General features: G+C 37.6%; 1 protein-coding gene across 1 annotated transcript in view; it reads right to left on the bottom strand.

The window, feature by feature from the left end:
• Window positions 1-784: 784 nt before the first annotated feature.
• LOC126191492 (eIF-2-alpha kinase activator GCN1) overlaps window positions 785-26,794 on the bottom strand; it is a 271,290-nt gene continuing 245,280 nt past the window's right edge. Inside the window, exons 36-41 of the mRNA XM_049932385.1 lie at window positions 26,560-26,753; window positions 19,033-19,244; window positions 17,958-18,106; window positions 16,507-16,611; window positions 7,178-7,399; window positions 785-1,115 (exon numbers count right to left, since the gene is read on the bottom strand). Coding sequence (XP_049788342.1) covers window positions 987-1,115; window positions 7,178-7,399; window positions 16,507-16,611; window positions 17,958-18,106; window positions 19,033-19,244; window positions 26,560-26,753 — 1,011 coding nt within the window. The 3' untranslated portion in view covers window positions 785-986. The remainder of the gene's footprint in view (window positions 1,116-7,177; window positions 7,400-16,506; window positions 16,612-17,957; window positions 18,107-19,032; window positions 19,245-26,559; window positions 26,754-26,794) is intronic.

The raw sequence follows: 26,794 nt of genomic DNA, 5'->3' as shown, positions 1-26,794 counted from the left end.
GCAATGTTCGCAGCAGAAACCTCTTTTTAGTTCCATGGCACAGTGCTTGTCTTCTTATATGAAGGCTGATGTAATAGCCAATTAAAATACTGTTAACTATTGTTGAAACCACCTTGGGTTATCAGACAAGTTGTGGTGTCATATTAGGGCAATGTTACGACAAGTTTCCTACTCATCATCTTTTGCAAAAAAAACAACATTCCTTTTAAGGAGATGGTGATTGACATATTGTAGGGCATTGTCTTTTTTTTTTACTCAATCACTTTTTTTAATGATACAATCACAACCTGTTTCAGCTTTCAAAGGCCATCTTCAGATGCTAAGGGCAGCACCTGATGAACAACTGTTTATGCACTGCCAATCATACTTCCCTGGGGCACTCCTGATGACACCTTTGTCTCCAATGAACACTTGCCATTGAGGACAGCATACTGGGTTCTATAATTTAAGAAGTCTTCGAGTCACTCGCATATCTGTGAATTTATTCCACATGCTCATACCTTTGTTAACACCCTGCAATGCAGTGCCGTTCTAATGCTTTCCAGAAATGTAGAAATATGTAATCTCAGATTAAAACCTTTTCAAATTTTTAAAGTTATTTAACAGTAGTTATGGGATCTAAACTGAAACTTCTGCACAGGTCTGCAACTGAACAGATGTCTTCAAAATAGTTACCATCAATGGGACTTAAATTTTCCCCCCAAGTTTAGCTGCATTAGAAATCTGTGTGGTTAAGTCCTTAATGGTGTAATACTCAAAAAGACACAAAGGAAAAATTATTATATCTCTAGATACGTTAAAAGTCATTTCTCTTTCATACAGATATTTATGTCACAAATTACATAAATCACTTCACAACATGTACAATCCACTGTCTGCCAGTGATGACAGAATGTAATACACATAAAAAACACCTTAGTGCCACAATTAATTTGCAGAGTGACAACTAAATGTTTCAGCACATATCTTCGAGAATGCACACACAATCATGTTATTAAAGTATCATCTAAATCTTCTTCCTTCCCTTCAGGCTGATTGGCAACCTTGCGCAGTACTTTGCTGATGACATCACTGAGTGACTCACGGGCACCAACATCCAGAAGATTCAGGCAACGCTGAAAGTTAAGTGTTGCAATAAACATTCAATTTAATTTCTTTATGAAAATACATCATACTCTCAAGAAGAAAATCATAAATTGTTTTGACAATAATTACAAAGATACTGGTGTTATCTTTAGTTATACAAAGGCCATTACAGACTTCCTTTGATTTTCCAAATGTGTATTCAATAAGGAAGTTCTCCATTTCAGATGATCCTTTCTTCATAAAAGCATAAAAATGAAACAGACTACAGGCAGTGAGTAACTTAACTAGTTGATATCCTGAAAAATGTATATTTAAAGTTTCACCTCATTACAAAAGAATAATTATACAATACACTATAGCCAATGTAATGGAGCACAGTATACACAATTCCACGAAAAACCATAAAAAATACTATACAGCATTCATCATAGGAATAAACCTGATGTTAACATTATATCATGTATCATCCTATGTTTGCTGGAATCTCATTGGATTTCATTTCACATGGAGCAGTCAGCCAAGTTGTTGTGAGTAGTCGAGTATGATAATAAGGATACATTTTATGCTGTTCATTATGTGCACATCAAAACAGGGATAATAAGGGATAACAGGTTTACCAGCAAATTTAACTTTGACAGCACTGGCCACCCGGATACTAGGGTAGGAGTGCCAGACAGTGACGTGCTGTTGGGGAGCACGGAGGGATGAGGTGGAAAGAGGGTAGGGCAAACAGTTAGACGGAGGGAGTGGAGAGGTGGGGAGGGGATAGTGGAAAAGGAGAGAAGTAAAAAGGCTGGGTGTGATGGAGGAATGAGGGCTGTGTAGTGCTGGAATGGGAACAGAGAAGGCACTGGATGGGGGTGGACAATGTCTAACAAAGGTTGAAGACGCCTCCTCACCCACACCCAGTCGCCACTCCCATCATGCACCAGTGAAGCTGCTCACAGTGTGGCCTCAGTTGGCCGATTGAAAAATAAGGTGGAAGCTGATTTAACAATGAGAAAAAACAAAATTATTTGATTTAATTATCAACATAAGCCAGAAGACAAAGTATTTGAAATTAATAAAATACTTGAAGCTTATGTACACACTGTGCTGCGACTTCCACCATACAACTGTGACTTAAATCCAACTGAAATGGCATGGGCAAAGCTCAAGAATTTCATCGGAGGAAGAAATATTCTTGGAGATATTTGCGTGACGAAGTTGCTGCAGTTGGTGAAAGAAGGTATGTAGCCGTTTTCTGAGCTTCCATTTTTTACTCCGAACTAAATTTTGCAGTAACTGAAAGAAAGCTTATGCAAACACTCGTCCCAATTGTTACAGGTTTTGAAACAATAACTCAAAGATGACTGGAGTGCATACTGCCTCCACGTGGAGAAACTTGAAAGAGAGTACTGGGTTAAGGATGGGGTTATTGAAGACATAATGGACGCCATAGTTATTAATTTAGAAAGTGATGAAGACGAGGATGACGGCAACGACGGTGACAATGTTGATGATGACCTCTAAAATACGATGTATGTAAACAGGCAATGATTTTTTTTTTTTTTTGTTTCATTATGTTATGTGTGCTTCAAGCCTGACTCTGCTCATACACTGTAAAGTTTCTTTTGGTAGAAATGTATTACATGGTATTAAAAGCGTTAAACAGTTTTCCAAGATAAATACAGTCACATGTGGTCCAAAGCAATAAATGCCTTTATCACTAGTTGTACACAATCAGGAATAACTTGAAAACTTCATGGTAAAATCAGTTAACTTTTCGTTCGTAGAACATGATTCAATCACGTAAAACCTTTGATGCTGAGAGAACAGCAGCATTTGAATGTATTCTGTCACTAAAACTCTATCTTGGTTACTATTCACATGATTCTAAGACATATTGCTTAAAACATGTGTGCAATAGCTATTCTAAACACTGCTGAAATTTCTTTTGAAACATGTATACCGATTCTGGACTTCTACGTAAAAAACTTGACATACGAGGTGCGTTCCCATATTAATTTTTATTTTTTGGTAAGAACTTTACTTGTTAATCTACAACAATGTTATCCTATTCAAAATATTCCCCAGTACATGCTATACACTTATGCCAGTGCTTTTTCCAATTCCCAAAACACTTTAGGAACTGTTTCCTCGGGATCGTTCATAGGTCTCTTAACTGTGCGTTTTTAATCTCATCCATTCTTGTAAAGCTGCTGTCCTTTAAGGCCTGCTTTGAAATGTTTATACCACTTGTATGCTCTTGGTTTACTCATAAGAGACTCACCAAAAGCAAAAATTTGACACACTTTATTCCATTCTTGTAACAAAATTTAATACAGATTCTCTAATCTATCTTTATACAAAACAAAGAATAGTTGATGCCACCAAAACACATATAACCTTTTTGACAGCTGACAACGGGGTAAATATCCAATATGCAAAACATTGCACAGATACGTTTCAGACATGTTTACGAAGAGAGTGACAAAAAAAATACAACACACAAAGTTATAAATTTCTGGTTACTTTTTAAACACTCTTCGTGTTGCAAGAATTGTTAAGTTTCAATGCAGCCTTTCAAAGAAAACTTCCACCTTTTAGTAGAAACAGAAAGTAAGAACAAGCCTTAAATTCTACAGATTGATTTCACTATATCTGGTTCGTCTTACGAATAGAGGAACATACATTCACATGAATAGGCATTCGGTTCTATGTTTGTAGTACAATCCTGACTTCTGTTCTTAAGTTAAAATTATTTACTCTATAATGTTTTGTTTCGAAGAAGCTATCGTCTTTTGTTTTCCTTATACTCTTAATGCATTTGTCTAACAATAAACACAGCCGGGACGTTTCTGTACACGGCGTCACCACAGATTTAAAGGGCGCACCGTGGTAGGGACAGTACTACATTGTGAAACAGCCTGTAGAAGTGCCCTGTGACGTAGCAGGGTAGGCAGAGTGGGGACTCTGCTAGCTCGCTCTTCAGTTTACCGACAGACTACAGGTACAAGAAAAGCTAACCTTTCACAATGTTTGTCTTTTTTGCATGTGATACCCTTTAAGTTATATCAAACGCAAATGTGCCATTAAAATTTTAAATGATATAAATGTCTGGTCTTCTGGGCCCGAAATGTCTCCTCTGAGTGTCTGGTCCTCAAAGTGTTTTCAATGAGAGTCAAATGTTCTGTGATTGAAGAAATTCATCACACATTCTCACAGTTAACATAATTCATCTTTGATAAAAGGAAATCTACTTTGAAAGTAATGCTTCTCAAACCACGATTCACAAAATTTTCCTGCGACCCGTTAGAAATAGATTCATTTGAGCAGTTGCTAGGGAGCACCAGAAGACAAGCTTCAACGCGCACGCACAGCTCTGAGGACGTAGCAAGCCCACACTTGGTGTTTGCTCTGCTCACACACTTTTCATTGCCTTTCCATTTGGAGGGGGCATATGGAGTTATTGTACTTAGGGCTTGTACTTAGGGCAGATAATAAGGAATGCAAAATTAGAAAGCAGGCCTTGGCACAACATTCATTTCAAAACTAGACTCTACAACTCAAAGTACCCTAATATTTTGCTATGTGATGACTTTAAGATAGATTTTTTTTATTTGTACTCCGAAATACTGTTATTTACCATTTCCAAGCAAGTTTAAATCCACACAGCTTGGGGGAAGGGGGGAGGGACTAAGTAAGAAGAAATACAAATTTCTTGCAAAACTAAAAAGAATTAGTTTTTTGTATACTCTAGAACTAAGAACAACAATAAACTTTTTATGACTTTTTCAAACTGTGTAAAAATTAATAAGGTTACTTGTGAAACCAAGAAACTTTACAATTCGGAGTTAATATTCTGCTCCAGGAGTAAATATAAAGCCTTTTGAGGAGTTACAATGATAAAACACGGTGTGATGCGTCTCCAAATTACCAAAGGATGACATTCTCGAAATTTAAGACATAAACCACACAAATTAAGAAATAATTTCAGGCCTAGAGGAAGAACGAGACAAGTATCAAAACATGTCTTGCGATCAGAAAAGATTCTGTTTCACGGGAGGCAGACATATAAAATTCAGCTAAAGCTTTTCAGTGTGGTTTTCGGGAATACTGCTACTGTATTATCTCATGTTCCAACCTTTATTATTGCATAATGCCATATGTGCCACAACATGAAAATGTATGCTTGAAATTCAGCGAACAGTTGAAACTAGCTAACAGTGTGGAATGAAACACTTCATTTCAAATAAAATGACTGCCTGTGTCGAAAAGATTAATAAAAGCCAAATTTCCTTAGCAAACTGAGAAAATAAATTCATTGTTTTGCAAAGTTATTAATGCTCGATCTTCAACAACTTTGAAATAAAATAAAAGGAGAAAACTGAAACTAATAACATATTTTAGTCTTCCATAATTATGTGAATGTACTTTAATTCATTTGATAGCTCCCAGCCACACAAATTCGTTTTGTTTTCATCTGACGAGAGAGAACAGCAAAACCACGAAACATAAAAGCAGGTCACATGGAGACTACTACTCATTACAATTATGATCACTCTGTGCATGCGTGAATCTGGCACCTTGGGAACACCAGACACATCTTTAAGAGCAGCCACGTGCATGCGTATGAACACACTGGCATCTGCTCCAACAAACCTAATTTAAACGATTGTGACGCCCACTCATCGAAAGCAGTTCATTGCTACAAAGTATTGCACAGTCTTCGTCCTAAAGCCTCTAACACATTTTGGTTTCAGTGGACGCTTGTGTGCACACTGTTTTGTTGTTGTAAACGCCGCATTGTAACTTAAAGTTTTATGCTGGTGTTTTTCTCTCATTTATGTTTTATTGCTACAGTAATATTCTGTACAAAAATTTAACTCAAAACTAAAACAATGAAAAATCCCCAGAATTCTAAAAAGTACCCAAGTTTTAATGGTTTTCTCCAGGCTGAAAAAATTCCCAGGTTTTCCCCAGATTTCCCAGGATGTATACACCCTTTGCATCCCAACAGTGTATGGGAGTGACTTGTGACAACGCTTGGTTCCAGTACATCTGGTAGCTTAAATGCCTTGTTATTTCTTGTGACAAATCCCTTAACTTGACACCAGATCAATTCGATTGGTTTCAGATTACACTGGCACAGTAGCAACCACAGTATTTGTGCAGCATGCTTTGATGCTGTGAAAGTTATTGTTTTTCATTGTTTTTACTATGCTCATCACTTTGGCTAGTGTGAGACCATATCTCTGGCTTATAACAGTGGACACAGTCTAAATAAAAAGTACCTGATTTATAATTTTCGTTCCAAAAATTTATTTGTAATGTTTGCTCCATTTAAATAATCTTTATTAACAATCTTTAATAAAACTTCAACAATTATGAATTTATATGTGGAACGAAAACTGGAATTTTGCATGCTACATATAATTATAAATGAGAAGATGTGCATTGTTCATAAAAATGGTGATTAGATATTTGTTAATTAGCATATATTTGATGAATTTTATATTTAAATGATGTGGGTTTTTAACTGAACGGTGGTGCGCGTGTTTGTGTGTTTTAACAAAAACACCTGAGTTTGGAAAACAAAGTTTCTGGGAAAACGTCAAAGATGATAAAACTTGTGAAAAACATTAACAACAACCTGCTTCTCACGATTTTTCAGTGCTCCACTATGGAGCAGGAAGCAGTATCAGCCATTTTCAAAGTAAGTACTAATGACACAACAATCAACGCACTAGTCTTTACAGAGACTACAACCGTAAACGATTTTTGAAATTAAAACTTCACAGCTATAGTATGAGTATGAAAAACATTGGTGGTTTTTAATACATTAGAATGACTTAAAGTTTCATTTATAGTAACAAAGTAATAAGATACCTAATACATAAGCAGAAAATACTTCCTACAGTGGACCACCACCTCATTGCCTTTGTGTCTGTTTGCATCATGTTTATTCATATGATGAACGGGAATATTGTTCAAATTAAGCTAAATATTCTTTAAGAGACTATATCGAAAGAAGTCTAAGATGCAAAGAGAGAAAGAAGATAACAACAATCCCAATAAAGTATCTACTATGTAACATGTGTTGACAAACCTGTTGCATCTCATCCCCATGCCTCAGTCGAAGAACAGAAACTAGGGCAAATTCACTATTGGCTTTCACGTAACTGTTTTTCTCCTTGGTTCCATTTACTAACATAGGTATAATGAGCTTCAGGAACTCTGGCGCCATTTGTTGCGGAGGAACATTCTTAGCTAGTGATGAACAGACCTTGGCAAGAAGTTGTTTAACTTCATTGCTGCTATGATTCATTGTCTGAAAAATTGATACATGTGAATTAATTGTAAATCAATACATTTTTATATCATGCCAGTATCACATACAGAGAGCACAGAATTAAGATTGTTCTTTACACATTAAATGAGAAGAAATAAAACAGCTAAAATATGAAAAGCAGATTATACATGGAAGGTCAGAATGAATTGTGACTTTGAAAACTGTAGGAATCTTGCTGTGACTTTTGGAGATGGTAGGGGATACTGTTGGCCATGTTTTACACCTATTAACATCTGGCGCAGTGGAACAGTGCCAGTGGGGTGTGGGGTGTTTCATGTAGTGATTGTGTGTGTGTGTGTGTGTGGGCGCGCGCGCGCGCTCATAGTTAAGTAATTTTTCAGTGACTGGATTGGTAGGAATCGAGCTTGCAATCTTTGGTTGTCAGAATTACAATAGTAACATTCACCTACGACAGTAAGAAATCAATAGCACAGAGAGAAGCTAAACAACATTCCCCATCTTGAAGTGTCACCACATAGTAAACTTTATGAGAGTTTGTCTCACAAACAATGGATTAGTACTTTTGTTTTAAAATACAAATGCGATCTCACACAGCGAAGAGCTCTGGAACAGATTTGGGGCACCTTGTGTACACTTCTGGCGCCAATTCTTCCAGGTTTTAACAGCAGCAGCATAAGAACTCGTGTGGTGACAGGTAATGAAAAGTGGGAGGAGTATGGCTGAAAGAGTTATTGGGGCATCCCACTGGAGGCCACAAATAAGAAATACCACAGCATCTCGCAGTTACCCACTGCAAATAATTTGGGATAGTGCATCCAGTTTTATCACATGTTAGGCAGCTAAGAAGATGAAAATACTTTAAGATCATTATCGTTCTTCTTCAGGCCTTTTACATTCTCAGCTTCATCTAGCCTTTCAGCTTACTAGTAGGTGACATTTTAGTACACATGCAAGGTTCTTATACCTACATAACTACTCTGCAGTTCACACTTACGTAGTTGGCAGAGGGTTCACAACATCACATTCAGAAATTTTATTGATGCTTCCAATCACGAGTAACATGCGAAAAAAATGAACACCCACATCTTTCCATATGAGCTCGGGCCATTTCTCTCTATGTAGGTGGGTGTCAGAAAAATATTTTTGAATTCTGAGGAGAACTGTAAGGAAGGTGCCGTACACAGCAAATGTGTAATTGGTAATTTCTCATTCAGATTCAGAAGCCTTCATGTATGCTCACTGTGGAATGTGCTGTCATTTTGCCTCTTTTGTTGGTTGCAGTCCACACTCTCACAAATCTCTGTACTGCACACAAACTATTTTGATTTGAGTTAGAAACTGCTACAATAGTATGTGACAAGACTTACTGATTTGCAGTACTGTTATCCTGAGTAAGTCAGGCAGAATGTGTTAAACAGAAATATTTTTAGTTGGTTGGTGCTAAAAGAGCAGTTTCAGATATCATTCACTACTGGTGGGTTTCCTGAAGACACAGAGCACTGCAGCTTGATAAACTATAAACTACCGTGGCATTAACCAGCTCTTTTTACGATATTTTACAAATGTTACTGTGTGCAATACACATAACTACCCACATCAAAAAGTCTCAATTTTCTTATAATTTTCGAAGCAAATTTTAATCTGAGTTGCACTATAGGGGGCTTTCTAAACTAATCCATTGGCAGTTTCCTTAGAATGATTGTTTAACTTTTTACTGATAACCTATTTGTGGCATTAACAATATCCCTGAGTGTACCTGTAATGTAGTGGACAAAATGGTGGCTCTTATTTTTCAAATTTGTTTTTTACTTTGTGCTACCTGCTACTTATGTACCACTGCATAGAAAAATGAGCCATGTGCAATTTTGGATTCACAGAAAAAGGGGAAGCCGTGCCCCTAATCCTATACATGTGTAAAAGAAACCCAATTACTTGTTGTCTCAGAAAATGTTACACTGACATATCTGATTAACCATTTGCTTTCAACTTAATTATTACATTTGTTGTGTAAACTTCAATAAGTCAATTATAAGACTTTTGGCGACATTAGTATTTCGCTTCAAAGTAGCAGACAAGCAACTGAGAGAAGTACATTGTAGTGCCAAGGAACTTGTATATTTTATGAACAATCTTATTGTTTATTCATTTTTTTTAGTTTCTTTGTTAGTAAGTGTTGAACAAAGTAGCTTACTTGGGTTACCTAGTGTCTGTGTTAGTCAGAGTTTATCATAATTGGAGGAAAGCATCCACCAAAGTGGTGACCCCCACGTGATTCTTCGGAAATGAAGATATTCTTTTCGTGGGACTGACAGACACAATGTCACAAGCAACTGTGATGGAAGTAAAAATGGAACAACTTGCAGCCTCAAGTATGTTGCAACATGCAGACATTGACTTCACTCATCAAGAACCAATTTCGATGAATGATCTTGTGTGAGCAAGCTTCCATCATTTTGGTCCAACTGCCCAATGACCTGGTTTACGCACACTGAGTGTGTTTTTCAACAGCACAGCGTACTTACAAACGACAGTAAGTACATCATCATGGAGGCATTTTTAGAAGGTGCTGTGATGGAGGAAATAGAAGATTGTTACATCACATTAAAGGAGGCACTTATGCAATGATATACCTTGTCACCAAATCTCAAGACTACAGAGGGCTTGTAGCAATTAACTGACGGGTAACAGATCCTAGTCTGAAGTGATGTGGCCTTACATGCATTGAAAGGACCAGATTTGTTACCAGAACAGTCACTGCGCATGCTATTTCTGCACAAGTTGCCTGTAGGCATTCGTGCAGCAATAGCCACATATCAAGGTTTGTCACTGCGGGAGCTAGCAGAGATGGCAAATGCCATATCGAATAGTCTGGCAGAAGTTTCCATATGCACCACCTCTGGAAACAAGAGTAATAATGATCAAAGAAAAGGCGCAGAAGCAGTACAAGCTGTCAATGGTCATGCGGACCCCATATAGAGGCACCAACACAAGAAGAAAGGGTAGAACAGTTGGAGGAACAAACAGCACCCATGAATCTAAAATTTTCGACAGAGCAGTGCGAGGTATGATGCCTACATGAGTATACTATGGAGAAGAGGACGGGGTTCAAGAAATATGATCAATGCACAGCTGAGACAGATATGGATCAGTGGTACTGCTGTCACAGGCTTTTCGGCAAAACCACACACTGCTGTATTACACCCTGTGGTAGAAATGCCATGGATGGATGTTAAAGGAGCTGACATCTGCCACTAGCAACTTGTGCATCCACAAGCAAGGTGCAAAGAAAGTTGGTGGACATGATGCTGATAGCAGGGCAAAAGTCACAGGGCTTATTTGTATGCGAACACATCTCCGGCAAGAGTTTTTTGGTGGATTGTGGTTCATCCCTGGCTCACAGATGAACATCTATCTGAAATAGCTAAATGTTACAACTAGCCGCCAATGGAACACAGACTTACATCAGCAAACAAGTTGGCTATTGTAACCTATGGGGAACAGAGACAGTTATTAGACTGCATCTTTCATTTGAACCTGTGTCTCGCCAATGCCACCAACTTTGTCGCATTTTCACTTATTGCCAGATCCAACCGATGGTTAATTACAGTGAGTCACAGTCCCGAATCCAGTGTACATGTCTTCCATGTTGGCAGATGAAGAAACACCCACTTAACAGGGTAAAAACCAGTAATCACACCACACGATATGATGTATGACAGATTGAAGCCTTTACAATCATCAGGAATGGGTATTACAGCATATAAGGATGAGCCCTTTGGTTGGATAATACAAGAGCATCCATCACTTATCCACAAATTCACTACCAAGGGGAGATGCAGACACACTACAAACCACCACATCTGCACAATGTTGGGTCAGCCTGTTGCAGCTTGTCCCAAGGAGACTTCCACCTAACAAGTTCGATGTGGTGCAGGCTGGGTTTGAAGAGATCCTGCAACAGGTATTGTAGACAGATCAGACAGTCTTTGGGTGTCTCCCCTTACACATGGTGCGAAATAAAGATGGAGCATAGCGATTACGTGGAGACTGCAGAGTGCTCAATGCTCAGACAATACCCAACCAAAAGCAGATGCCAAATGTAACAGAATTTAACAGTGCTATCGCTCAAGCTCCATTGTTTAGCACTGTTGACTGTGCAAAGGCCTATTTGCAAATTCCGGTAGCAGCTGGTAATACACCAAAAACCATGGTAACAACACCCTTTTGAGTTTTTCAGTACAGATTTATGCCCTTCATGTTGAAAAATGCTGCACAGATGTGGCAGCATTTTATACAGAAGGTACTGCAGGGCCTGTCATTTCTATGCTGTTACACGGAAAATACTCTCATATCTTCACTATCAGCTGAAGAGCATGTGTCTCATTTGTGGCAGCTTTTTCAGTGTACAATAAAGGTGCCCCGTATGGTCATACAAGCATTTGGTGCGACACATCATGAGGAGTATAGTAACCTTACATTTCTGCAGAATGTAGATGGATGGTCTTCCAAGCACTTCATAATCTGGCACATCCAGGCATACTGAAAGGTCTCTGTTGGATTCCTTTCATGTTAATTTCTTAAATCTGTTGTCATTTACGGCATAAATTCCTCTTCTAAATTTACTGTGGCGTTTCTGACTAACTGGGAGGAGACAGAGTAGTGGAACATGTTACTTTTACACACAAACAAGAACGATCTGTCACACTACTACACTTTAAAACACAGTTTATATGTAATTCATGTCACACAGTCTCATACGGAACCTACATCCGCTTTCTTTTATATACTGTATATGATAAGATACTGTCATCCCCCTTCCCTTCTGTGTGAGAGGATGAATGAGCAAATGTATTTCTAGTTGCATGCTTCAGGGTAGCAGACAAGCCTGTCTGCTAGAGAACAGTAGGACCAACGTCGGAACAGGTAGCTACGCTTTCTAAAAGCAAAGAGGTTTCTATCCTTAGTATGGTCCTGTCCGTCGCTTGTCATGTTGGTATAGGAAGCTGCCCCTCTCGCCACTTCCGTTTGTATTTGTGAGCCCCCCCTCAGGAAGGGACCAGGTCAGTCTGTCCGTGGCGAGCGTCTGAAGTGGTAAGATCTCCGGCTAAGCGCGTGTCTGCTAAGTCCGTAGGACAATGGATTTCTTAAGTTCAGCCTAACTGAAAATTTAATCACCTTTATTTCAGGTTTAGCTCTAAAATATCTAATGTTATCTTAAATTGCAGTGCAGTGTAATTCTCGTGTAAAGTTCAGAATATATTCTGGTAGTTGCTTTGTCACTACTTTGTGAGTAAAGTGGAACCACTAAGTTCATCAATCTTAAATGCGAATGTGCGTGAGATTATAACGTCTCATCTTGACAATATTTTTCAATATAGCAACTTTTCTTTATGTTCAACCCACGTGGGGTGTACTTTGTGAAACCAGTACCACGCGCTTATACAATTGTTTGACCCATCAGGTTAATAGTAAGACAATAGTAACCAGTTCGAGGTTTTTCTTTTGTAAATTGCTTTTCGATCAAATTTATTTTAATTATCAAAATTATTGTGGAGTTACACTCTTTGTGTAAACCAAGTTGACCACGTGAAGCATGTGGTGTAATCATCAAAGTAGCCCTCAGCTATTCTTTTCGGGAAGATTTCACAAAGAGTTAATATGAATTTAGTATACCAGTGTGTGGTAATTACATGACGGACAGGATTGTGCTACGAACGTAACTTCTTTGGGTGAAAATTGAATCGGTTGGTAGTGGTTAATTTTCTCTTGCATATGTTTCAACATTCTTTGTGTGTTGTTTTATGAATGCAGTGTTGTATGCAGTCTCCCAATCTTGGCTCCATATTTGATGTGTTCCGTAAGATTACAATCTCACATTTTCACAATCCTAAATAAGGCACCAGTTTAGTTAGGAATCAAGTTTAATATGCTGAAATTTCAATGATCAATGTTAAAATAAATTTCCAAATATAAACTGATTTATTTCTTTTTATTTAAATTATCTTTTATATATATATATATATATATATATATATATATATATATATATATATATATATATATCACCGGTTGTCGTATGACTATTAAAAGATTATAATTAATGTTAGTCTGGTTGGGAATTTGGTAAGCTAGACTGGATACCTGGTGAAACAGTTGCTCAGTAATGCAAGGTTAACTTCCCCAGACAGCTCACAGCTTTTAAACCGCTTTTATTGTCTATCAGCACCGCTTACACCACAAAATAAGGCAACAACATTACAATACGTACTACAGTAAAATCATTGGCAAGCAAACTGATTTGAACTGGAGCACAGGACTGCAAAACTTAGCACACTCATGCCTCAAGTGCCAACACAGAACAGATAGTCAGCACACTTTTATACCAGTTATGTAGTGGTGTAACTGCATGGTATGATTTTCCCCACATACATTTGTACATTGTGGGATCATCGTCATATTCAGATGGCCATTGTTTTAGGATGACAGGCATAGATCAGTTCATGATATGGGCAAAAGCTACTCCACTACCAGACATATCAGGAGACAAAGTGGCGAAGGCATTAGTGAGTGCATGGTTTTCGAGATTTGGTATTCCTCACTCAATTACACAGATTGCGGACAATAGTTCGAATCACAGCTTTTTGTGGATATCTTACAATTATGCAGTTGTTACCATTCATTCACCACCAGCTGTCATCATCACCCTGAGAATAATGGGATGGTGGAAAGGCTGCTTATACACCAAAGGCTGCACTGATGTATTCTTCATCTACATGGATGGAGGCGTTACCGCTAGTGTTGTTGGGACTGCACATAGCAATCCAGGATGGTCTACAATGTTCTCCAGCTCAAATGGTTCTGTGAGGAAGCTGAGGGCACCAGGGGAGCTCATAAGCCTGTCAAAGAGTTCAGACACCTGCCTCAAAGATAACTGGGTTCTCATGCACATTCTGTAGACTGGTTAAAGCTAGCATATCCAGAAGTGGAGGAACTGGCTCAACATCACTTTCATCAATTCTACACCAACACACATTGATCCAACAGTACTAAGTGATGCAGAGGGCATCACGGTGACTCCAAAAGACATTACTCACAATTATCAAGCCAGAACTTCTGCGGCCCGTTGTTACAGGGGCTGGACATCAAGTCAAGCACCAGTACCTCAACATTCCGCTAGCACCAGGATTTTGAAAGGGGTCCAGGGGGTAGAGGGGATCTTAATTTTCATGTCCATGTGAAGAATCTGTCTTAATGAACTTGTCGCTCCACACAAATCAGACAAAAGGAATGTTGTTTTATTATAAACAAATTGTTTGATCCCATTATTGATGACTTCTGGCACTTTATCAATTCCTACTTCAACCCTTTTACTACTTTCAACTGATGTTTCTGCCTCAAGATTCAATGTGATGACCATCAGAAGACAAATTAAGAACAAAGAATGCAAATGCAACAAATTCTGGAGAGTGGTGCTGTAAATACTTGCAAAGGAGTATAACACCTATGTGGTGCTTTGCTCTTTTTTACTTGTGGTGATGGAATATTTTTTTCCAAAAGTGATATCAGTCTATGTTTCTGGAAGTTCCCCAAACTCAGGTCACTCTGATTCAACCTTGCTTGAAATTGACGTCACCAATTTGGCAAGTTACTCTGAGAAAAAATCGTCAGAAAGATCTGAATGATAACAAGTTAAACAACTGAAACTTGAGTAAAATTATCAGCATATAATGAGTAGCAGATTTCTTTTTTTCGATTTTCAAATGTATTTGTGTTATAAATTGATAAATAAATAAGTTATTGAATTGTTGAATTTCATCTCTGCTCTAGCCTCTTCCCAGCTACCTCTGCTTTTTGCTCTTTCTCAAGTAACTGATGACCGACTGCACGCATGATTCCGGACGTTCTTTCAGCCACTGCTTGATCAAAAACTGTTTATCTTCTTTATCGGTAATGATGTTAGCATGTGCTATGTCTACATGTCATGAAGATTTTGAACAAGATTGTTTCTTTTCAGTTAGATGATCTTCCGACATGTTATTACAGTGGCCAACACTGTTGATAAAAGCTTCTAATTTCAATGTGAAGTTTTTGAGAACATGTTTCTCTTTTCCTCAATAGATCTGTTCTGTGCACTTAGTGGGGTGACTTGCAGTTAATTTACACATCTGCAAACGTAAAAGAAATGGTTAAATGTTTGTTTGGATGATGACAATTTGCTTCTAGTTTTTACATGGGAGTAGAACCAGAGTAAACGTATTTTCTCCCATAAACGAAGAGTCCTTGCTACAACTGATATTTTCCTTTCAAAATGAAACACTGCTAGGTTGGACAAGATCGTGAATGGCTCAGTTTGCTCTGCCCTCTTTCTACCTGCCTTGTGGTCACTGAACTGTCACTTCACCCCCTTGCTCCCTAGAGCTCACAAAATACACATCTGACATCTTTGCAATGTGTGTCACTTTTCTATAGATTTCCACTTCCTTCTCCTTTCTCAAAGTGGTAATTGACTTTTTTCTGCACATCATCTACACAAAACGCTAGTATAAAGGATACTGTAAAACACTATTGCCAACATTCACCATGGAAGATTCAGTAAAAATTTAGTATTTAAAATATGCCATTTATTTTGCTGTCTCAGTTACACTATTTTTATGACTACTTTTGATTAAAGTTGATCACATTCAGATCTACATAGTTGCTCAAAAAACCCATCCTGTTCATATGGAAGCAAACATATGAACAATGTCAAAATTCTTAGTTGTATTTCTACATGGACACTATGTGTTGCTTATGTAACTACAATAATCTAAAGATGATCCACTTTGATTGAAACTAGTTACATCAAGAAAAATACATGTGCAACTGGGATGCCAAAATAAATGATAAATTTTAAGACTGTTTAAATGATTGTATGGCTGCAATAAACTGTTACTCAAAATCACGCTTCATTTCCTCTGAAAACCATGATTTTTTTATCTATATTATTTTCCCTAGACACACACAGCCAAGTTTCAGTACAGTCTACTACTAAACCAAAATAGAAAATGCTTCAAATAACTATTAATGGCATTACAAATACACTCTAATACACAATTCCAGAAACAGTTAGTTACAAGTGTACTTACCCTTACAAATGGTACAAGAAGTTGCTGTGGAAGCTGTTGTCCTGTTGACATCAAATGCTGGAAGAGATAGCCACAGCCACGGACACCATTCATTGCAATGGGAACCTGTTTTATTTAAGGGGAATAAATGAGAGATGTGTCTTGATTCAAGTAAGAAAAGTACAGCTGCCATCAACTTGGAGATTGGTTTGAAGCCCAAAGTGCTTTGCTAGACATGATAATTCGATATTATTCACATACATTCAGCATTATAAAAAATCCAAACACTGACCTATGATCAAACTTCAACATTTTGATTTTCAATATATATTTCTGTTCTAGTTAACAAAGAAAGAGGGAGGGGGGAGGGGGAGAGAGAGAGAGAGAGAGAGAGAGAGAGAGAGAGAGAGAGAGAGAAAATATGACTATAGGGAGGGAGGGGGGGAGATAGAGAATATGACTACCACAGGTGTAACAGGATATAAATTCCATTGTGTAACAGAATATAAATTCCATTGTGTAACAGGATATAAATTCCACTACAATGTTTAAAAATTTGCTAATTATGTGCATGATTGGTCTTTTGTAATGCTTGGTTGATGGTTGATACACAAATTACATATGGAAGAAGGTACTGTTTTTGTATATATACTTTTCTTTTCTCAAGCTGGAGGTGGTGTGTAAACATCTCATCATTTGACTGACGTAAATGTATGACAAATGGAGAAATGTATTTGATATATGCCTGTACTTAACATTTTATCTTGTTTTGCTAGAATACTATTTATAAGTTCTGTACTCACTAGATCTGAAATGAAACAGTAACATTATATTATTGGAAAAAATGGCTGATTTTACAGAATGCTCTGCTGTAAAATGAAGATATATTTAGGACTGATGTGAGCAGGTAATAATTTCTTAACTACACTGGTATCAATGTTCTCTACTAGGAACTCTCGGAAGCTACATTTTTAAGCACACTGCTCACCCTTAAAATTGCAACACCAAGGACAGCAAATAATGAAATTTTACTTACAATACTGCAAAGTTCTTGATGAAGCAATATGTAAAATTAGGGAAAGGCAAACCATTCACCTATAGTAGATTGATGCGTGGTGCACAGAATCACATAACACAAAACAGCATTCACACTAGCTTTCAAGCTAGCATGTACCACGTGTCAATCTGCAACAGGTGAGTGCTTGCCTTCCCTCATTTTATGAAATTTTACTTCCTGTGCATATACAGTATGGTAAGAAGAATACACGAATAAATTTGCAAGGAACAGGTGTGAAATTTAATACACAGAGCTACTACTGTCAGCAGCAACAATAGCTCTAACCTGGCTGCTCATGACATGGAACTGGGCTTAGACGACAGAAACAGGTATGATTTCTGCTGGCTTTAAAAAGCTACCGATTTAAAAAAAAAAAGTGATAACACAACTACAGAAAGAAACTACATAAACTTACTCTATCTGCCATTAGATATCCCAACAATACCCTGCATATCTTTTCCTTATAGTCATCAGTATAAACAACAGGAGCTGCTTCCTTAAGAGCAACAGAAAGGGCTGCACTTCTTCCGTGACGAAGTGTCCAGTCCATAGGAACATCATCATCTGCAAACAGTGAAGAAAGTGAGTGCACATATATCATACGGCTATTTTTTACATAAATAAAATTCAATCCGCTGAAATGGTTTTAAGATATTTCTGTGTGGAAGCTAGCCCCAAAGTACAAATCATTGCACTGGGAAAAATCAAGCCATCAAAACACTAACATTATTATTACACATAGCCATTTTAAACTATAAAAATGATTTTATACAGTTTCATTTGTGATACTTCAGCCCAGTCATTTGAATTGATGAAACACTCAACTTTTCAAATGCTTGGTAATGGGCATACATTAAGATTTGTGAATAATATGTTCTTTGTTCCAAAACTTAATCACAAAATAACAAGAAGAAGGTGTTAAAGAAAATTAGAAGATGTAGCAATTGGGAAAACACGTATGACAGGAGTAAAACACAACAGAGATTTAATATGTGAACAAGGAAGCAAGAAGGAAACAGAACCGATTCAAAATACAAATGTTTTACAACGTTCTCTGGGATTGAATATGCAGGTTAGTGATGAAAAAGGCAAGAGGTATGGTGTGGGATGGAGAGTTATATCAGAGAAAATATGAGTGAAATAGCACACTTGAGTCCTTCTCCAGAGCACATGGATATAAACAAATATAATGTCTTGGTGCTCTGGCGCCACAATTTACAAAAAAAGATTTAAGAAAAGTGTTTGTAATTTTAATATACCCAATATTTTTCAGAAAATCACCCAGCACAAAACATATTCAACAAGCAGGGGTGATATATTTCTATTTTGTAAAACAAATAATTAGGTAAGTCAGTACTGTTCAAGAAGGAAAAGGCAAGAAGTTCTGTATTGCTATATTCATTACAATTGCAATTGTGCAAAAATTGAGATATTTATTTAAAAAATCACACAGATATGTGCATAAACCATAGAAAAGATGTGATACTTACACAACAAATGGTCTGTAAGGGTAGCATGTAGCTGTTCAGGTGACAACCAGCGGCAAAGAGCTCCTAAACACCCAGCAACAGCAGCTCGTGTCACATCCTCAGAGTGTCCCAACATGCCAGTCAGGGTCACATAAACAGCTTTCCGAAGAGGTTCTGTCATTTTATCTCCTGCTGGAGTAATGACACCTCGTAGAGCTTGTAGCATTGTTTCTCTACAAGCAAAGGAAACAATGTGTATCATAAACAGCTATACTTAAAATGTCTTTCAATAGAAAGAGAAATGAAACAAAGATGCCTTTTTAGCATATATTTCAGTAAATTGCAACAGTGATATAAAATTCTAAAAACAACAGTGGGAGGTGCATGGGGGGAGGGGGCAGGAGAACTTCTGCTGACCACATCTGAGATGGGTGAGGCAGGGGGAGCAGGTTGGAAGGGATGGCACTCACGTCTGTTAAAGGCACTGGGATGAACGGGGAATTTTGTATATCAGCAACAGTTAGGAATAAAAGAAAAAGTAAGACAAATTCAGCTCAAAATATAATTGCAGAAGAAGACAGGATTTAAGAACATGATATGGGTCACATATCCAGCAAAGAATGGTAAATATGATACAGGCATCAATCATATGCTGGCTGTTTATAAATTAGTGCCCTTAAATGTAGGGCTATGTTCCTGACAATGAAACATTACAGAAGATCCATACGAAAATGGGCCTGAAAATTCTTCATTAGCACTATCAGAGTTGCCAAAAGTTCTGGAAATCAAAGAATTTCATACGTGTCAGGAAAATATCAGATAAATTTGGAGGAAAAAAAACTGAAAAAATCTTGTTTTTGTCTCAGTAGATGAGATGGTTTGTTTACTGAGAAGTCATGCAATATTGCTGACTCGGTGCAGCTGAGTATGTGCGCTGCTTCCATACTCCCCCATTCTTACTTCTTCTCCCCTTTCTACTACTCCCCCCAGCTTGTAGTCAGTGCTGCCACCACTCCTTGTCACTAGCCTAGCAGCTGCTGACAAGAGCCAGGGAGGCATGAGGAGTACTTTGTTTGGATTTGACTCTAAGAGACTGTTGACGAAGCAGCTGGAGACGGTGGTCATGTGTGCAAGAAATGTGTGTTGAGTGATTACGTGAATGTGGGAATGCTCTCATTTTCTGACAAAGGCTATGGCCACACATGTAGTTGTGAGAGTGTGATTGTCTTTTCTGGGCACCTGCCTGTGCTTCAGCAATCATCTTCATGGTGAGTTTCTGCCTATCCTTGTTAGTATTGATTCTCAGAGTATTCGTGCAAGTTATCTGTTGTGTGGATTTATAATTGCCGTCTCATTTCATCAACATGGTGTCTGTGACACATGAATAGCTGGCTACGCAAACTGACTTCCATGACAGGCCAAAACCGCAGGCCATTTCTATGGGTATCTCATAATGGATTGGGCCCGCCAATCTGAAGCTCCTTGTTTCCCACTAAAGTGCAGGTCCTGCCCATCGGGTCTAGTCTCACCAATCTGCCCGCAGGCTGGGTCTGTTAGTGTGTGGCATAATGCTGCAGATTTTTGTGGTTTATCTGTGGACCCAAGACTGTGATGCTCTTGCCAGGCCAGAGGACACGGGTGATGGATTTCAGGAATTGCGACTGTCTCACCAGAAGTACATTGTACAATGCAGAATTTTATAGTCATTTTATTTATTCTAGCACATTTCTGACACTTTGAAAGTAGTTTATACATTAAAAAGTATGGATCATAACAAGAAGAAAATTGTGGCAGTTTGTAAGCAATGTACTCATGTATTTCTAGGAAGAAAAATCACAATATCTGCAAAATAATAGACATAACACAGTGGGTAATAACAGAAAATAACAAACATAGTAAAACCAACATTTTATTGGCGGTCATCTGTTGAGAAAGTATTCTAAATCTGTCTTGCGACTCCAAGGAAATGCGTATTTTTGTCATCGAATGTGTTTTGTTTTCTTCTTCTTCTTCTGCTGCTGCTGCATATCCACTAATGGATGTTTGCGATCACATTTGCCCAGTCTTCTCTATCTCTTCAAGCATGGATCAAGTCACCACTGTTTCTGTCCACTGTGTGATGCTGTGGAGGCATGACATTTTTCTCCTGCCAATTCCTCTTCTGCCTTCAATGTTCCCCTTGATTATCAGTTTAAGAAGGTGATACCTTCCATTTCATATCACATGGGCTAAGTAAGCTGTTTTCTTACGTTTGATTGTGGTTAGCAGTTCGCAGGCTCTCTTTACTATTCTCAGGATATCTTCATTTGTTTTCCTTGCTGCCCATGGGATTTTAAGTATTTTCGATATAACCAAATTTCAAATGCTTCCAACTTGTTCAAGGTGTTCACTTTCAATGTCAAACTTTCCATGCCATGCAAAAGCACTGACCATACATAGCTCTTCATAAATCTAACTCTTGAGGTTAAGATCAAAGTCAGTGCTAGTGAGCACTTTGTTAAATTTCATGAATGCACTGCGAGCCTTCTCTATTCTGCATCTTATTTCCATGTCCGATGACCAATTTTTGCACAACCATGTCTCCAAGTAGTTAAATGTATTCACCCTGTTTATGGGTTGATCGTGCATTAATTCTGCATTTCGATGTTTCCTTTTATTGAAATAAAATAACATCAGAGGTCTTAAAGAAACATATATACCATTTGGCTTGCTTTCTTCATCTAAAAACAGTTCATTACAAAAAGTGTTGACATTGATACTCAAGACCTTTGCTCATACTTTTAGAAATACAGAAGTCCTTAATTTTTTTGTCAATTTATGTCTTGACTTGCCCTTGAGATCTCAAAATTTGTCAGGGAAAAATGCTAAAACTTGTCTGGAAATCAGAGAAATAGCAGAGAATTTCATTTGGGGCAACTTGTGGCAAACCTCATTATGAAATGAATTCCCTGTGGTGACCCCTAATTATATAACAGGTATCAGATGTGTATTTTTACTTACATTCTTCTTTACAGATGTTTTGTGATTTTGCTTTTAGTTTGTTCACCTTTAGTTACATTTTGTGTATGCTAGATTAATATCTTTTGACTAATTGTCTTTTGTTCACTTGTATTACTTTCAGAATAACTACTATCACATTGAAAAAATGTACCCAGTGAGTGAAATAACATACGTCTAGTGTATGAGGATACTGCAACAGGATGTCAACTTTAGGCAGAAAGGTATGGAGGTAGTGCCTTGTGTAAAAGCATTTAAAAGACTCCATCAACACTTGTGAGAGACAGGTGCCTTTGTGATGAGAGTTTCAGATGTCGAGAGACCATGAGAAGCACAAAACTGTGTGCATGAAGAACAAGTTCTTCATACTGTGAGGGAGTTTCCATAACAGAAAAAAATTTATTGTAAATCTTTTAATCAGACTTGTCACCTACTAATGACTCAACTGCAGAGTGCCCTAAAGATAAAAATCATCATCATCTATAGGAGATAGCATACATTTTTGCTTATTAATGAACCACAAAACTCCACAAAAATCTTGATATTTTAACAATTATGAGGAGAAAAATTCCAAAATAAAAATGTCTCCCGTGGTAACTAAGACTACAGCAAAATGAAAGTTAGGGTTGCAGACAGCTGAAAGGATAGTTAGTTTGCTACAGTGCTTCGCTCAACATGGTATGCCCCTAGAACTGACTTGCCCAGCCACTTTTGGGGTGGGGACTACCTACAGTTTAACATGGACTCGCTAATAGGATTGTTGATATTTTTAAAAATTTCGGGAATGCAATATTTTGATATTATCATCGGCCCTCAATATACCAAAAGAAAGTATCAGTATATAGTTGGAAAAAATATCAGTGTACCAGCCTATAAAAATATCATCTGCACAGTATGCGCTACCAGTTTTAGAGCTGTATACTTTAAGTGTACATCAACAAGCTAGCAGCCTGCTTATCCCCCTTAGAGCAAGAATTGGAAAGAAAATGATGCACATTAACGCTTGGCAATAATCACTTTGCTAACAATGATAACTGCATGTAAGGGGACACAATAAAAGGTGTCCGATGGGTCCATTGTTCATTTTTGTCACATATCCGATTTGTGCGGTACACTTCTTGTTGACTCCCCCCCCTCCGCAGATTTCTGCAAATGCTAGTGAGCAATTGTGGTGTCAAAATTGCCTGGTGAATATAAACGCTTCAGTTTCTGTTGGTAGTGCAAAGTGTCAACTATGTAAGCATTTCCCCTCGACATGTCTCCGCCCATCACAAAGACCAATCTTCATCATTTAGATTTTTGTTCATCATTTTCAGCAATTATTTTTGAAGAGTGCTGACGTGAAGAAATAACACCCTAGTTGCTTAAAAATTGTTTTTTAACACGACTGGTATTCCACATATATTTGCTTTACACAGTTAAAGAGAGAGACTGGGACATGATGGGAAAGCTCAAAATGTAGTAAGACTTCTTCACATAGTGAAAATAAAATTATGTTCTGCAATAATTAAAAAAAAAAATTCATACATTTACTGAAATCTGCTAATAATAATAATAATAATAATAATAATAATAATAATAATAATAATAATATCAATACTTTATCAACATACCTACTCTCAACTGTGGTGCAACTTGGAGTTTTTCACATTCATGAATTATTATCATAGGTGAAGGAAGTTATAATCAATCAAAAAATATTCCTGGACTGACTAGAGGTTTCCAACCTCTTCTGTTTTACCGTCAGTGGCCCAATAGTTAACAGAAACAGCAAAGATAAAAAAAGACATACAAATAATATATGGAAGGAAAATTTGTTGTGCACCATGACAAACTACACTAAAGTTATAAGTTAAGTGCCTGCAGTAACAACTAACAGTAACAGCCAAATGTCTGAAACCTAATATTGTTTTGTCAACAGTAAGTGGATCAAAAACAGAACTGAAAATTGGAATGAAATTGCTCTGAATTTTGAGACGTTGGATTATATTAAAGACAAAGTGTGACTATTCACATTTACTTCATTCTGTGAACAAATATATTCTGCAGTTGTTGGGTAGCTTATACTATAGTCATATGGCTCAGCAGCTATGTAGGCAAGTGTTCTACAGCAGATTCGAACATGCAGGGTTGAAACCTCTAGTCAGTCCAGGAATATTTTTTGAGTGATTATAACTTCCTTCACCTTCTTCACTTCAAGTAACTTCAAGTAGCAGTTTCAAGAAACTTCTGCAAGAAGGAAGTCAGTACCAAGACTAAGTTATCTGCGCACCGTTCAATCTTTCCACCAACTTTGTTGTATGGGAGTGAAAGCTGGGTGGATTCAGGTTACCTTATCAATAAGGTTGAGGTTACGGATATGAAAGTAGCTAGGATGATTGCAGGTACTAGTATTGTTGAAAGGAAAGTTTGAGTATTAGTTGAGGACAAATTGGGTGAAAATCAATGTGGGTTTAGGCCTCTTAGAGGTTGTCAGGACCAGATCTTTAGCTTACGGCAAATAATGGAGAAGTGTTACGAGTGGAACAAGGAACTGTATCTATGCTTTATAGATCTAGAAAAGGCATATGACTGGGTTCCTAGAAGGAAGTTATTGTCTGTTTACGAGATTATGGAATAGGAGGCAAACTCAGGCAGCAGTTAAGAGTTGACGGTAAATTGAGTTCATGGTTCAGAGTAGTTTCAGGGGTAAGGCGAGGCTGCAATTTGTCTCCACTGTTGTTTGTATTATTTATGGATATATGTTGAAAACAATAAACTGGCTGGGTGAGATTAAGATAAGTAAACACAAAATAAGCAGTCTCGCATATGCGGATGACTTAGTTGTGATGGCAGATTTGATTGAAAGTTAGCAAAGTAATATTTCAGAGCTAGATCAGAAATGTAAGGACTATGGTATGAAGATTAGCATCTCCAAAATGAAAGTAATGTCAATGGGAAAGAAATATAAACAAATTGAGTGCCAAATAGGAGGAACAAAGAACAGGTGGATGGTTTCAAGTACTTAGGGTGCATATTCTCACAGGATGGCAACATAGTGAAAGAACTGGAAGCGAGGTGTAGCAAAGCTAATGCAGTGAGCGCTCAGCTACGATCTACTCTCTTCTGCAAGAAGGAAGTCAGTACCAAGACTAAGTTATCTGTGCACCATTAAATCTTTCGACCAACTTTGTTGTATGGGAGCGAAAGCAGGGTGGATTCAGGTTACCTTATCAATAAGGTTGAGGTTACGGATATGAAAGTAGCTAGGATGATTGCAGGTTCTAGTAGATGGGAACAATGGCAGGAGGGTGTCCACAATGAGGAAATCAAAGAAAAACTGGGAATGAACTCTATAGATGTAGCAGTCAGAGCGAACATGCATGGGAGAAGCAAGGTTACCCAAGAGACTTATGGGTTCAGCAGTAGAGGGTAGGAGGAGTCGGGGCAGACCAAGGAGAAGGTACATGGATTCGGTTAAGAATAATTTTGAAGTAATAGGCTTAACATCAGAAGAGGCATCAATGTTAGCACAGAATAGGGGATCATGGAGGAATTTTATAAGGGGGATTATTCTCCAGACTGAATGCTGAAAGGCATAATCAGTCTTAAATTATGATGATGATGATGAGAAGAAACACTACTTAGTTTGATTCTAGAGTGTGTGTAATTCACAAAATATTAGGTGGGAGAAATATTTCTCTCAACTCTGTGAAGGTCCTCTTCCAACAGTGTGTAGTATGGGTAATATACTAACAGCATAATCATAAAAGATTTTCATATTTAAAAAGTTACATTATGATAGTATATCATTAAGTACAGTTATTTTAATGTTAGTACAAGTCTGTAATTCGGTGAAAGTTGAAACTGGAGTGATGTGCATATAACAAGGTAAAGGAGGAAGAGAGGGTTATGTAGCAGGAGAAATAGAGTACACAGTATGAAGAATCTGACAGTAGACTCATCTGATTTTTTTTCCCCCCCGTCTACTGCAAGCACTTCACAATATGCATTAGACATTTAGCGTATTTCATATTTTGTAGTGGCTCTCTGCCTATCACAGTGTTAATTATGGAGAGCAGTATGGAAACATGCCTGGTGTTAGACAAGGAATACTATTACTCTCAATCATTTATGTACACATTTTTAAAGAGACATGGTCAATATCTGTGGAAGTGGCAAGGTGGACAAAACAATTATAACACTGCTAAATGGTGAGTAGTACTTTCTATTTCACAATATTGTTACATTCCATCCTGGATTTTCCACTGTCTAATTACAACAATAAATCTGAATTAACTACTAAGAATCAATGTGGGCAGTTATATCTTAAAATTTCAAATCTGGAAGTAAAAGCTTATGAACAAATCGAAAACAAATTCACCTGTTTCTCTTTATTAAACAGAGAATGCAGAGTTATGTGAAAATAAATAGAGCAACACTTTCAAGGAATGTGATGAATTAAAACTGGTCAAAAATGTTTTAACGCATGGATCATCTGGTCCTGTCTCGGATTTTACAGATATTATTCAACAAAACTAAACCTTCAAGGAAATAAGCCTAAATTCATACCTTATTGCAGGATCATCTGATGACCGAACACCAGCATGAAGTTCTGTAAACAATGGATCTGCTCTAGTATGGATAACAATTAGGTGACTTAAGGCATTCGCGGCTTTTATCCTAACTTGGCGATTAGAATCATTCAGAGCCTTCAGGAAAGTTGTTTGCAGCTGTGGCAGAAACTGCTTCAACATCACTCCAACCTACAGTTTAACATGAAATTGAGTAGGTCCGTTAGAAAATC

This window comes from Schistocerca cancellata, chromosome 1 (genome assembly GCF_023864275.1).
Source record: "Schistocerca cancellata isolate TAMUIC-IGC-003103 chromosome 1, iqSchCanc2.1, whole genome shotgun sequence".
NCBI lineage: Eukaryota > Metazoa > Arthropoda > Insecta > Orthoptera > Acrididae > Schistocerca > Schistocerca cancellata.
Note: the sequence above shows the minus strand (reverse complement) of the source record. Positions and strands in the feature narration are given on the sequence as shown.